At 56.7% G+C, this 13,637-nt stretch overlaps 1 protein-coding gene across 4 annotated transcripts in view; it reads right to left on the bottom strand.

The window, feature by feature from the left end:
• Positions 1–9,551: 9,551 nt before the first annotated feature.
• Positions 9,552–13,637, bottom strand: part of CAMK2A (calcium/calmodulin dependent protein kinase II alpha) — a 54,536-nt gene continuing 50,450 nt past the window's right edge. For 2 of the 4 annotated variants that reach the window (XM_090020907.1, XM_090020909.1), the window contains 3 exons: positions 13,204–13,298; positions 12,568–12,796; positions 9,552–11,730 (listed from right to left, as the gene is read on the bottom strand). In XM_090020907.1, coding sequence (XP_089877033.1) covers positions 11,727–11,730; positions 12,568–12,796; positions 13,204–13,298 — 328 coding nt within the window. In that variant the 3' untranslated portion in view covers positions 9,552–11,726. Of the gene's footprint in view, positions 11,731–12,563; positions 12,797–13,203; positions 13,299–13,637 lie in introns of those variants that run through there. The other 2 variants (XM_090020908.1, XM_090020910.1) reach the window with 1 other exon arrangement.

The raw sequence follows: 13,637 nt of genomic DNA, 5'->3' as shown, positions 1-13,637 counted from the left end.
ACGCTAAGAGCAGAGTCCTGGCAGGTGGGGGCCCATTAGCCCCTGTCCAGGTGCCAGTGGTCTCCGTTTGTTGGCTGATGCATGCTGGGTCATCATGGTCCTGCAGCCCTTGGGGTGCGGGTCAGGTTCGGGGGGAGGAGGAAGGGGCTGTCCTGCCCATGATGAATGAGGAAAGGATGCGGTGTGAAAGGGGGGATTTGCATCTGAATGGCCCCTTAGGAAGATGGGCACAAATGAGGCGCAGCCTTGGCCTGGAGTCAGTGCATCCCTGGCCTGGACGCTCGCTGCCCCAACATGCCCCCTCCGCCCGCTGTCTGTGTTCCCAGGAGTGGGTGGCTGCACCGGGTGCTTCCCTATGCCTCAGCCCCCCGGGGCTGGCAGCATCTCTTGTGTGCGGTGCCCGTGTCAGACGCTCATCTCCTGCCAGCTCCTGTGTCTGGGGGGGCAGGTGCCCTCTTTGAAGGCGCTGCTCCAACCGTGCCCCGCAGCATCCGGCAGGGCCGTGGTCCCCGCGTGTGTTCGCCAGTGTGCGTGTCCCCTCGGCTCCGCAGTAAACACCAGTGATGATGCATCCGTTCATGCCCGCTGTGCTCTCAGCACACTCCCTCTCTTCCTCTCTTTGTCCTTTGCACTGTTAAAGCACCTAGTGCATTCGTGTCTAGCTGCCACCACGTGGGAAAGCACTGTTATTTCCTCGGGGGGCTCTGCCGCGCCTTTCAGATCCCTTCATTAAGAGCTCAGACATGTCCCCCTGTGCTGGACTCAAGCAAACACGAACACCAGCCCCTGGCAGGTTCAGGCTCTATCTGTGTAGTCCTGGAAGCCATCTGGGCCCGGTGGCTTCCTTGGGTAACCAGGGGCCGTGGCAGAGAGGTCACCGGTCTGTGATCATTTGCTCTGCCTTTTCCTCCAGGTTTTGAGGCCCAGAAGCAGAAACCTCTGTTGCTCCCAGACAGGCAGTGGTTCAGAGCATGTTTGTCTGGGGCAGGCTAAATGCACACCAGGCAACCCCTACCGATTCAGGTCTCCAGAGAGGCCTTTCCCTGGGAGGGACTGGGCAATGGCTGTGGGTCGGGGACACAAAGGACACGGCTCCCTTCCCGACTTGGCCCAGCGCCACCTTTGCACTCCTCTCACCGCAGCTCCCTGCCTTGGAGGATGGGGGGCACCGACTTCCAGCCCCGGCTCTGCAAAACAGGACCCATGCCCTTCTGCATATCCCAGCAGCCCAACCCCTTCCCTGATGCCTGCTCACACCCCCTGGTGCACTCACAGGTGGGCAGGGAGAGATGCCGAGGGCAAAATCGAGGTCTGCTCATCGGGGCATCCTGTTATCCAGGCTACCTGAGCGCCAGTTGTCCCATAGGTGCCCAGCTGTGCTGACTCCAGCAGGTGGGCGCGTGGCTGCATTGGCGGCTGGGGCCGGGGACAGACATAGTGATTTCCCATCACTTTTTGCCCTAATGGAAATGGCACATTTAATGATTTCCCCTCCTCAATACGGCATCTCTCGCGGAGCTCAGGGCTGGGTGGGTCTCGCTCTCCTGCCTGGTATCTCGCTGGCCCCCCATCCCACCTTTAAGGGATGACAAACCGAGGATGCGTGGGAGACGTGCCTCCCCATGCGCCCTGATGGCAATAGGAGGTGAAGGAACAGGTGACCCCTCGCGCCAAGGACCCTGGCTGAGACGGGCACGGCACTTGATGTGCTCCAGGGTAAAGCACTTTGGGTGACATCTCTCCCCGCAACCTGCGCATTTCTATCTCTCATCTCTTCCCCTCCCAGCTCCTAAGGGAAATCCCACTATCGCGGCCAACAGACCTGAAACAAGCTCTGTAGGCCTGGGCTGCAGGCAAGCCCTTGCTGAAGACAACTCTTTAGCCTTGAGGAACAGCTGAATGGCCCATGTCTGTCCTGGCATGGGAAGATGTGCCGTAGCCTGGTGTGACACAGGCAGCAGTGCAGGAGGCGCTGGGCGGCCCTGCTGGGTGGCTAGTGGGGCCAGGCTTGGAAATGCTGGGAGGAAGGGACTCCAGGAGCTATCTAGGCCTCCGCGGCCTCCCATATTGGTGCGGGGAGTGGTGCAGAGCCATGCCTCTTCTTTCCGCTGACTCCGCACCTCTCCGAGTCCAGCCTGGGTTGGCTGCTGGGATGCGGGTCCCCGAGGCCATGGAGTTAAGCGGGGGATATTCCTGCCCCGGCCATGGGGATCATCCCCCCGACTATTTGATGCCCATTGCTCGGCTGGAACGGAGGAAGGATGTGGACGCTTGGCCTGCCAGAAACCCCTCTCCTCTGGCCCCGCTCCTGCCCCGTGGCGGGGCAGAACAAGCTGTGCCCAGGGCCCAGGGGTTAATCATTAGAGGCCTGTCATAAAGGTGGCGTTGGTGGAAAGTTCAGTTGAGGGTGGGGGCTGAGCAGGGTGCAATAAAGATTTATGGCCGGGGGGAACGACTTGATCTAACCTTGACACTGTTTACCCACAAGGAGGCGTCAGCACCGAGTTTTATGGTGCCCGCGGCCAGCCATTGGGCGAGGCGTGGGGAACCCGGGAGCGGATTGGCTCAGGGAGAAGGGAGCTGCCAGTGGATTGGCTTCAGAAGAGAGAGCTATGCAATGGAAGGTGCTCATTGGCTCGAGCAAGGGCAGCTAGGGCAGGGCAAATTGAATTGCTGGCTCGCTAATCTTGGGCCGAGAGGTGCACCGTGTCGGGAAGATGGGCTGCCCCCATGGCCCTGTCCCCTCTCCCCCAGACCCTTCCGCCATGCCCCCGACGGGTCACCTCAACGCCGGGTCTGTCCCCAGCCTGCCTCAAGATTCAGGGGGTTCAGGGAGGGGGTTCAGGTGAAGCTGAATCTCCCCCGTTGTAGGATCATCCAGCGGGGGGGACCTGCTCTAGATTGGGGCTGGTGTGGGTGAATCGCCCACACACTGGCAAAGGGCTGGTCGTGTGGCAACTTCCTGCTGCCGGCACGGTTGGTTTCCCATGGGAATGAGGCAGCGATGCCCCGGCTTGAGCAAACATTGCTGCTGCAGGAGGAAAAGGCCATAAAACATTTGCTGAGATCCGGGCTCGCACAACCGTTCACCGCACGCCACTGCCACGCCAGGGAGGGAGGAAAGCAAACACCCCTGCGCACCCCCCGGCCTGGAGCACACAGCATCTCCCCGTGTATGGCTGATACACATGAGGATGCACACAGCATCCACACGGAGAGCCTAGGGGAGCTGGGCACCCCATTCAGGCCCTGAGGGTCCAGATGGCTTAGACGCCTTTGCAACCCTGACACCCGTGAAAGGGAGCTGAGCTGCAGCAATAGCAAAGCCCCCTCTCGCTCCTCCCTGAACAAGCCATCTCTGGGGTGTCTGTAGCTGGAAAGCTGGCTCGGTTTGGTGTGGCCCCCATGGAGAAAGCAGCTGCTGAGGAGTTTGCAGGGAGGTCTCCAGGAGAGCCAGAGGGTGCAACGGGAGGTGCTGACTGCAGAAGAGGTGTCAGGCAGAGTCAGTGGAAACACCAGCAAGTCCTCCCTGGTGCCCTGCCCACAGCAGGGAAGAAGTGCTCTAAAAGATGTTTGCAGCCCCCTTTCCCAGCTTGATGGGTGGGAGCAAAATGGATCCTGGAGCTGCAGGGATTGGGAACCAAGCAAGGCAGTGAGATGCTGTTCAGTGCATTGGCATGTGGTTGGGCCTTGTCTGCTTTCCTGGCTCTGAGGCTAATGGTCTACTAGCAACTGGGACCGGACCACCCAGCCCCCAAGTCGTGACCAGAGATGAAATAGGGGATGTGGCACTGGCCTCTCCTCGCAGGTTCAATCCCAGCTGGGCTGACCCAGGCCCACTTCCCTTGGGGGGATGCAATGTGGGGGCAGCGCAGATAGCTGGGTGGAAGGGAGACCTCTTCTGTCTGCTTTTTCCAGGGCTAGGACTCCCATGACTCTGTAAGTGTCCCAGGTTGGCCCCTGTGTCCTGAGCTACGCTATGTTTCTTCCGCACCCTCCTGCTTTGCACGGGCCAGCTACCATCTTCTACCCCAGAGGTGACTGCATTGCAGTGGCGCTGTGTGTATCTGATCAGGGACTATAGGACATGCCTATGATTTATGACCCTGACTACTAATGCTCACACAGCGAGAAGGGGGGTCGGGCTTCTGAAAGGCCTGGGAGACCTCTGGGTCTGTAACACCAGAGCATCACAGAGCTACAGCCCATGTTCCTACCCATGAAACTGCAGCTGTAAATAGGCTGGCACAGAGCTTTACAGCAAGGCTGGCCCTGCTTCATCCGCTCCCTTGAGACTGCAAGGGAAGGCTCCTGGCACAGCAACCCAGGCAGAACCCAAGCAAAATGAAATACAGACCACATCTGTGGGGGGCACCAGGCTGTACTGGGCAGCTTGGGTGGGAGAGAAGGTAGATAAACTTGTGGGGGCTGGAGGAAGAGAAGGAGCTGGAGGAAGGGAGTTGTGGTGACATGCAGACCAGGTGGGGTATTCGGGGTATTCAGCAGTGCTATGAAGTTCACTGTCAGTGCGTGGGTCAAACTGGCGTCTCTTCGCCGCAGGAAGGAAATGCCTGTTGAAGCCACATTCTTCTGCTCCCACCTGGTGGAGACAGCTTGGCATTACATGTGAGGCCTTAGCATCCTGCAAGCGGGGTGAGGGCTGCCCTCATGAGTGCATAGGGGCATCCCAAATTCCCGGATCTGGGGACTGCCCAGGGGTTTCAGATGGGGCTCCTGGCTGTGAGATTAGCATGGCAGCACACTGCCTCGCTGCCCAGCAGAAGGGCCTGAGCATGCAGAGTTGGGCACCTGGACCCGGTTCCTGCCCTGCTTTAAAGGCATGAAGCAGAGCAAACTCCCCCAAACAGAGAAGCTGCACCTGGATGGGGAGCAGCCCTGCTGCATTGCTCCTGGCTGGGAGCCTTTGCCTGTTCTGGAGGAGACTCTTCCAGCAGATAAGACTCCCTGAGCTCTGCCAGGGCTCAGCTGCCCACCAGGCTCCTCATTTGTGCTAAAATCTCCAGGGCTGGGCCCTTGCTCACAGATCCCTGCCTGGGCAACAACAGAGCTGAGGCTGCCAAGTGTGACATGGGCACGCCACCAACATCTGCTTTCCAGCCACTGCTGCTCCAGGTCAGGCTGTCTCCACCAGCCTCCACTTGGACAGCCTCCATTAGTCCAGCATCCTCCCAGAGCGAGCAGCCCATCCATCTGGCTGGGTGTAGTTTCTGCAGTACTCAAGGGATCACTGTGCCTAGCATCACAGCCAGGTACTTTCGACCCCAAACCCAAATCACCAGGGACTTACTTACAGCTGAATTGACTCAGAGCAGCCTTTAGCCCAGAGCAAGGCATGAACTCTGGCCTCTGGAGCTTGCAGCAATAGAAGTAATAACATAGAGATAATCCTGGGATATGGTCCCTCAGATAAGGACCAGCTGAGGAATTAGTAAGAGAGACCAAAGATCTGCTAAGGTTGCCTACTGCTCCACAATAAAGTCGATAGTTTAGTTCTTCTCATTCCCTGTAAGCTGGTATTTACTGGACCTGGTGAACACTACAGAGGCGAAGCCACATATCTCAACCCCTGTGCCACCACAGCCCACAGCTCAGTGGAGCACACACTTAACTGATGGCTCAGCTGGAGACTTACCAAAATAAAGACCCGCTGCAGAGAAACCCCTTGGACATCACTGTCACTGGAGTGGGGTGAAAATTTGCTGCTAATGGTGTTTATGGGAGGTACTAGCAGAAAGGGCCATTTGCCATTTCTCCCAAAAACAATCCAAGCCACCAGCATCCAATCTCACAGCTCCTCCCTCACCCCTACACCAGCCCCATGGCTCCCAGAGACCATGCAAAGGGGAACAAAACGAATCAACACCACAACCTGCCTGAGTCCCTGACGGAGAATCATTACTTGCCACTCTCCAGAAGTTTGTAGCTATTTATTGCACTTGAAACACTAAGAATAAAATCAACGATGCCCCCTCCCCACACCCGCTCCCCCCGCTCCAGATATAACAGAAGAGTTGAGCAGTGATCATTCTGTTCACAGCCACGGGTTCAAAAAAACGGTAACAAAGAAGCCAACACGGACGCGCCGCTCGACAGTTCCCAGGTTACATACAAAAGATACTGAAAAGGCTTTGATTCCAGCTACGTGGAGGCGGCCCGCAGGAGAGAGCACAGGGCAGCCTCTCGCTGGGGTCTTGATTTGCTGCATGATGAAACTCCTTGGTGTTTTTTTGTTTTTTTTTCTTCTTCTTATTTTATAACTTTTTTTTTTTTGCAATCATGTTAAATAAATATTTCCATTAAGATCTCATGTATGTATGTATATATATATTTCTATCTATAGGTTTGTGTGTATATATTTATATATATATATATATAGAATTATTTTCTTTAACCACTGGTAACATTTTCCCTGCTTGTCCAAAAATGGTACAAAAGCCCTAAAATTGTGCAACGGTTAGAAAAAGGTAACAACCATCCCCAAAGAAAGAAGTCTGTACGGATCTCCCTCCCCCCCGAACCCGCCTTTCCTTGTGGATGTCACGGTTATGAAACGGGGTGGGGGTGGTTTTGGGCACAGCCATGGAGGGGATCAAGAAGGAAGGAAGCTCGGTCAAAGGAAGGGAACCGGGTGGATCTGCCTGGAGGGGCTGTGACCCCCGCTTGGTGGTAGTGAATGGGGGCGCATCTGCCCACAGGCCCGTGGGTCCATCACAAGGAAGGTGTCTTTGGCTGCACTTTACAGGAGTCCCGCTAGAAAGCGGCTCCAAAGGGCTGATCGATGGTTGTAGCCTGCAACCATGATGCCCGACCAAGGAGCTGCTCTTCCCTTGGTGTTGCCCCTTTATAAACTGCTTGCAAATGTGCAACGGCTTCAGTTTGTAGGTGGCACCAGCCCAGAGGTGGTGGAGGTGTCCAGGAAGGTTTCACACCAACAGTGCTTACCTTTTGGGGCTCCTGGGACATCCCCACCACCTCCTCTCCAGCTGCTGTCTCTGGGGTTTGGACCTAAAGCTCCCAGAAGGCAGGCGCGTTTCTCCAAACACAGCCTTTCCTTAAGCCATAGCGCCAACAGCTGCAGTAGGACCCAGGCTGTTTTGGGGACCTGAAGAGAGCTTCTGCACCTCTGCTGTTTGAAGGAGGAAGCTACTGGTGGGCCACATGACTACCAGGACTCTCTGAAAGACGATGGCATTTGTCCTCCGCAGACAGGGTCATCCTGGTGCTGATGCATATAAAGGCACCTCACTTGAACACCTCGTCACTGAGAATTTGGGACAGGTGGGAGACAGAGCCATTGGGGGAAAAACAGGATGGGAAGCCTGGCAACCCCTCTGCTGCAGCTGGCTTGCCTCTTCTACATCTAGGGAGGGTCGCAACCTCAACAGTGGAGTCAGGTGAGGGTGGGTGGGGGCCAAGCCTTCGTTCAGTGCTCATCTTCTGCTGTAGCAGCAGGCCACGAAGAGTCCTTCCCCTTGTCTACCACAGCCAAGGGTCAGCAGGAGGACTTTTAAAACCACTTCGGTCTCAAGGATGCTGCCTGGCCTGTGTGAGACTCACAGGGACATGGAGCAAAGCTACGCTGGCCCAAAGATACTTGCATGGGGTGGTAAGATGGGTGCTACAGAGGGGCAGGAGGCATTGCACTTGGCTGACGGTGGCTGAAGGATTGCCCTTGTGTTGCAGAGGTGACAAGCTCTGCAGAAGTGTTTTCCCTTTGGGGTGGAGGGCTCTCCAGGTGGTTTGGCTGCCCGGCAAGGGACACTGCTCCTTGTTCTGGAAGCCAAAGCAGAGCTGCCATGTGGTGGCAGCGGAGGAGTGAGACCGAAGGCTTAAAGGAGACCAAAGAACCCAGGAGATGACCCGGGATAGAGGAATTTGGCCATGGCTGCTGCAGCAAGGCTGTGGCTGAGTCCTGGGTTAATGCTTACTGAGACAGAAGAGACTCTGGGAAGGCAGAAGCCTGTGCTAGATGGCCAAGACAGGGTGGGGATGAAGCCCAGAGCAGATGATGTTGCTGGCGTCGGGATCCCAAAGCACATGTATCCAGCAGGTTGTGAAAGGCTGGAGTGCCTCTTCCTTCATCAGACCTTTCCCATGGTGGAAGACTAAAATGAGCCAAAGCCACAGCCTCTGCAAGGGGGACAGCTTCACCGTGCAATGCTCAGGTGACAGCTAGCATGAAAGGGGCATGGCTGCTGTGTGCCATCCAGCAAAGGTGTCCCTTGGGAAGCACTCTGAGAAGGGCCTACCTGCATCTAAGTCAGCCTAGGACCATGCTGGATGGGACCCAGAAACAGGTGGCGCACGGGCAGCCGTGGCTGCTGCATCCTACCCATAGAGGCTGGTATTAAGGTAACCCATCAGCTTCATCCCTTGAAGGAGACACACGTCTAGGGTGACAGGAGAACATATCCGCACTGAGGCTGGTATTTTTGTTGTCTCTCTTTGGATGTTCAAGGTCCTAACCCCCTCCACCACCTCAGTCTGCACTACGCACAGGGCCGGCTCTATCAGCAGAGGCAAACACAGCAGCTGTAGGCACAGACTAGCTCCCAGCAGGGGAGAAAAAGCACCTGGGGCTGGTTGTGCTGCAGCCTCCCCCGCCGAAGTGGCAACAAGGATGAGCTATGACTTTGGGACATGAAAGCGCAGCTGCCGCCGCCACGGCTAATCCTGCCGTGAAACCAGGATCCACGCAGCACCTCGTGAATGCCTGCAACGTCCAAAATACTTCTGGGGTCTCGGGATTGCGGCGATACACGGGCCGATCAGATCCCTCCTCTCAGCTGCCTTCACGGCAGGCTCGAGGGAAGCAAGACAATGAGTTGCGAAGGAGCCAAGTCCTTCATTGAAGCCCAAATCGCTTTGGCGCGGAGCGGATGCTGGAGGAAAGAGAAGATGCTATGCAAAGGACAATATCTCCAAAGGCGGATCCTCTCCCAAGAACGAGAGCCCTGGTTTAAAAAAAAGAAGCTGGGCCAAATTCTCAGCGGGTGTACGTTGGCGTAGCTTCACGGTACGTCAACCTAGGTCCACAGGATGGCGGCACCGAGCATCTATCTCATCGTTGCCTCCCTTCTGCACGCGCTCCTCGCCGTGCGCGCACGCTGTGTTGGGTGCAGTCCCATCCGCCGTGCCTAAAGGCCCCTGACTGCTTGGATTTCTTCCCCTCGGGTCCGGCGGGTTTCGCGCTTTGCCGACATGGCTGCGATCCAGCAGGGAGCTGCCCTGCCCTGCCCTGCCCCGATGGAGAGCTATGCACTTGGAACCACAGAAAAGGCAAAATACACCATTCAGAACTGACATTGAGAAAAAAAACACTTATCGTTGTCCAAAAAAACCCCAAGCATTTCGGTTGGATTTTTTTTTCGTTTTGTTTTTTTTTAAATACACTCACGGTTTATAAAGTCATGCAAATGAAGAAAGTGCAGTTAGAAAGTCCCCCTAGCGGCGGAAGCGCACTGCAGTCACCTCACATCAAAGAGTAAAGAAGTTCCAGCAGGAAAAAAAGAGAACAAGAAACTGAAGGATTTACTAAAAAATAATAATAATAATAGTAATAGAGTCGTAATAGTAACCAACCTCGTGCCTCTGAAACGTCCACCTTCGGGCAAGAAGGTGACGCCAACATCCAATCTCTTTCCAGCTCCTTCGCTACGTCATGAAAATGATGTAGCGGTGGCGTCTGGCTTTAGCCTTCGAGAAAAAACCCAGGATCGGCAAAGACCCTGGGGGGACCTGGCCCGTATTCCTGCCAGCTGGCAAAGAGGTCCTGTTGGGTTGACTACGGCCCCTGCGGCCCCTGCATTTCAGTACCGGGACGCCTCCCTGTTCGGCTGTTTCCATGAGGAGGGGCGCTGCGGACATTCACAGATTGCCCCCCGAGATCTCAAAGGGCTCGGCGCATTTTTTTTCACTGGCAAACCAGCCCTGGAGTATTCCCCGCTCTGCTGTCTGGGATCCAGATGTAGGGCCACCTCCGCTGGGAATACCACTTGGTGATAACCCGGCTCCAAATGGAAAGAGAACAGAAAAACCGCCCCCAAAACAGCAACCCCTCCCCCCCCAAATTACCCTCCCCACCCTTCTCCCACCCGAAACATTTGATATTTCTAGTTATTACATAAAGATCCATTTCAGCAAATACTTCAAATCAATTTACGAAATACACGGTAGGTTTGTTATTCCCCTTCCCCCCCTATAAAAAGGCATGCGCTCAAAGTAGAAGAGATAGCTAAAGGCTCCTTTGTTTCTTCAAAGCATGATCAGATTCCCCAAAGTTTTATTACTAAAGCTTGCATTCTCCATCTTTGCTGGAAGGTGTCGTGTGGTTGGGTTATTTTTTTTTTCGCGTCTCGAATCAATGGCCGGCTCTGTTTCCTTGGCACCGGCCTTGGCACTGAAGCTCTTTTAAAGGAAGGGTCTTGGCTTGGAGGTTTGTGGAGGTCTTCGACATGAAGAGGAAAACCAAGGCTCGGAGGGGAAGCTTGGAGGAGCTCTGCGCAAGGGACAAAGGCATACATTCAACAGCAGGTCTGGGGAGCTGGGTTCGAAGCCGGCCAGGGGTAAAGGAGACCACCTCAAATCTGCCGGAGAATGGCAGCGACCATCTCGTGCTAGGAGGCGAGCCGGTCGTGGGGTTGGGAGTGGGTAATGACGCGTGTGGAAGAAAAGCCGTCTACCGCACCAAACCCGGGGCCGTGGCAATACTTGCCCTGCGCTCAGAGCCCCGGGGTCTCCGCTCTGGTGGTGTTCAGGTACCACGCTGTGCTGATCAAGTAGTCAAAAAGTATTCAAAAGGGGTTTCTTCTTTGCTCTTCGCAACATCTCCAGTCCCCCCTCCCGTGGGAGAACGGGGAAGCTTTGGCAGACCAAATCAATGGGAGGATTGGCTGGGCCAGGGCTACCCACCGGCTGCTTCTAGGAGGAGAAAATAAAGGATATACTCTACTCACCCACCAAAAGAAAACCCTCATTGCCCTAGCCGGGTTGGAGGGGGGAAGGGAGGGAGTTGGGTTTTGCACGGGTTTAAGCTGATGTCCTTCAGCTCCCGGTGCGACGAAGAAACGTAGGACTTGAGCGGCAGAGTCCCAGAGGGGGAGCAGCAAATTTGTGGCATCAGATCAGGTACCTGGACCCCACATGGACAAAACCCACCAGCGCGGAGAGACGGTGACCCCAGACCTCCGCTGGCACAGAGCGAGCCGCTCGAAGCTCCCGCCCGCATCTCTCTGTTGCCCCCGTCTCTAGAGGCTCCTGGGCAGAGACGGGAGTGAAGCCGGGATGAGTCCTTTCCCGTCCTAGGAGCAACGTGGTGAGGAGGGGGGAATCCGGCGGGGAGGTGGGTGGAAGCCTTTACCCGGACCCGCTCCGTGTTGCTGGCCACTTGGTTGATCGTTTCCCGTTCGCTATTCTTCTTGCAGAGGATGGTTTCAAGCAAAGGAAGCCGGGCCCATGCACAGGCTTTGCCCGAGAAGTGCCAGAGGGCCGTGCGGGGAGGAAGGGGCGTGCGTCCCATGCGTGCTCACGGCCGTTTGGCCGGCGGTGTTTTTGGTGAGGAGCCTGGGATGGGGTAGGGGGGCGAGAGAGGGATTCCAGCAAGAACCACGTGGTAGAACCAACAGCCAAGTCCATAGGTGAAGAGAAGGGGGGGGTCTCCCCTTTGCAACGAGGCAGTGATAAACCCAGCTCAGGTGGCCAGCGCTTCAGCTGAAAGACACAAGTTGGGGGAAAGGCTTTTTGCACCTCGCGGGACCTTGCAAAGGGCTTTCGGGGGGGATCTCCTGCGCACCCCTCTCCCCTGCCTGTCCACGGTAGCACACGTCTCCCGCCCCCCGTGTCATTCTCTGCACCACCGGGCTTCCCCACAGACATGTGCAATGGCCCACAGGCTCCGAGTTAGTCTCCATCTACCGGTCTTGGGGTTCAGATGCTCCCAGATGGTACTGGCAAGCATCCTCCTATCCGAAGTAGGGACGTCAGATGCTCCCTATACTTGATCTTAGCCCACCAGAGGGGTTGGGCAGATTAAAAAATATATATAAATCAGCCAAAACGAATTCCAAGCCCAAGAGTCCAGAACCATAAGTGGCTCTACTGCTGGGAAACATCCTCCCCCCACACCCGGGACTTCAGATGTTTCCAAAACCTTCGGTGGGCATCCTGCTGGGGCAGATAGTGCTTCTAAACCCGCTGCTGCAGAGAGCATCCTCCATTTCCCCCGAGCCGGAGGACCCAGGCCAGGATCAATGCTACACTCAGTGCCGCACGGTGTGGGCTGGGAGCAGCTGGGAGCTGTACGGATACTTCCATCCCAGCCCCCTTCCCTGGGCGCGCACCTGCCCTGGCCAGCGCGGAGCCGCTGTCTGTTCCCTAGCTTCCTCCCCGTGCGCACAGCTGGTTTGGACCTTCTCCGCTGGGACGCAGCTGTCCCATCCCAGCTCCGTCCCCCGGCCAAGGGAGTGTCCCACTCACTCCACCGCCTGTGTCTGGGACAGGGACAGGAGACCAGGGGGTGAGGCTGGCCCTGTCTTCTCGGGGACTTACTGCGGTAGGACGGAAGGCGCTCCAGATCTGTGGAAGTGAACGATTTGCCATTTGCCGTCGCGGCGGTGCCAGATACGGGTCTCCTCGGACTGGGCCGTGCGCGGGATGCCGCCGGCGTCCACGTACTGCGTGATGCGGATGTAGGCGATGCAGGCGGACTCGTCGCCCATCAGGTGGATGTGCGGGTTCAGGATGGTGGTGTGCACCGGCTTGCTGTTCCTGGACCACACTGGAGTTGGGGGGAGAGCAGGTGGGGTTACACAGCGGCGGGGGAGGGGGCTGGAGGCTCTTTTGACAAGATGGGGGAATGCCTTTCACGAACCGCCCCGGCTTATAGGAAGAGCAGATGCCTCCCTGGAAGGGGAGCAGGCTTCCTGCTGGCACCGTGGGGCATTCGGTTGTTTCTGCAGAAGGCAAGTGGCTCCTCTAGAAAACAGCCAGCGGCCGACAAGCAACTAACCCGACGGCCAGCCCATGGGCCACCCATGGCGTTCGACGTGGACCTTTGGGAATGGCTAGGACTCAGCACTGGGCACCTCCCAGCCCGGCGGAGATAGCCCAGCCCTGCCCCCCTGCTCTGCCTGGAAAGCTGAGGGGCATCAAAGAGGTCCGCGGGAGCCGACCGCGGCCGCTTACGGTTCTCAAAGTAGAATCGATGGAATTCCAGCCCTTCCACAAGGTTCCCGAGCGCCTCCGGCTCAAAGGCAGTCATCCCGGGGTCGCACATCTTCCTGGGGAAGCCGATGGAAAGAGAGAAGGGGAGAGGTTATTGTTTCACGCGCTGAAGGCTTCACGGAACATCCTCTCCGCTTTGGGGACGTCCCTGGGCTCTGAAGCGCAGCCCCCAGCTCAGGCGCAGCACCCACGCTGGCAAGGTGCAGCTCACAGCGCCGTGGGGGATCTAATCCTTTTGTCCACTTTCGGACCCATGACTGCGCTGGGCAAACGGGGAAGCCAAAGAGGCAATAAAAGAGCTCGTATAAGCTCTGTAGGGACCCCCTCCTGTTTGGGGAAGGCAGGTCCTCTACTTTTTTGTGCTCCTAGGGGGATCATCTCTGTAATAAGGCCTG

This window comes from Crocodylus siamensis, chromosome 10 (genome assembly GCF_052110815.1).
Source record: "Crocodylus siamensis isolate JL-2025a chromosome 10, ASM5211081v1, whole genome shotgun sequence".
NCBI classification, from domain to species: domain Eukaryota; kingdom Metazoa; phylum Chordata; order Crocodylia; family Crocodylidae; genus Crocodylus; species Crocodylus siamensis.
The sequence above is the reverse complement of the archived record's forward strand: the minus strand, read 5'-3'. Positions and strand labels throughout refer to the sequence as shown.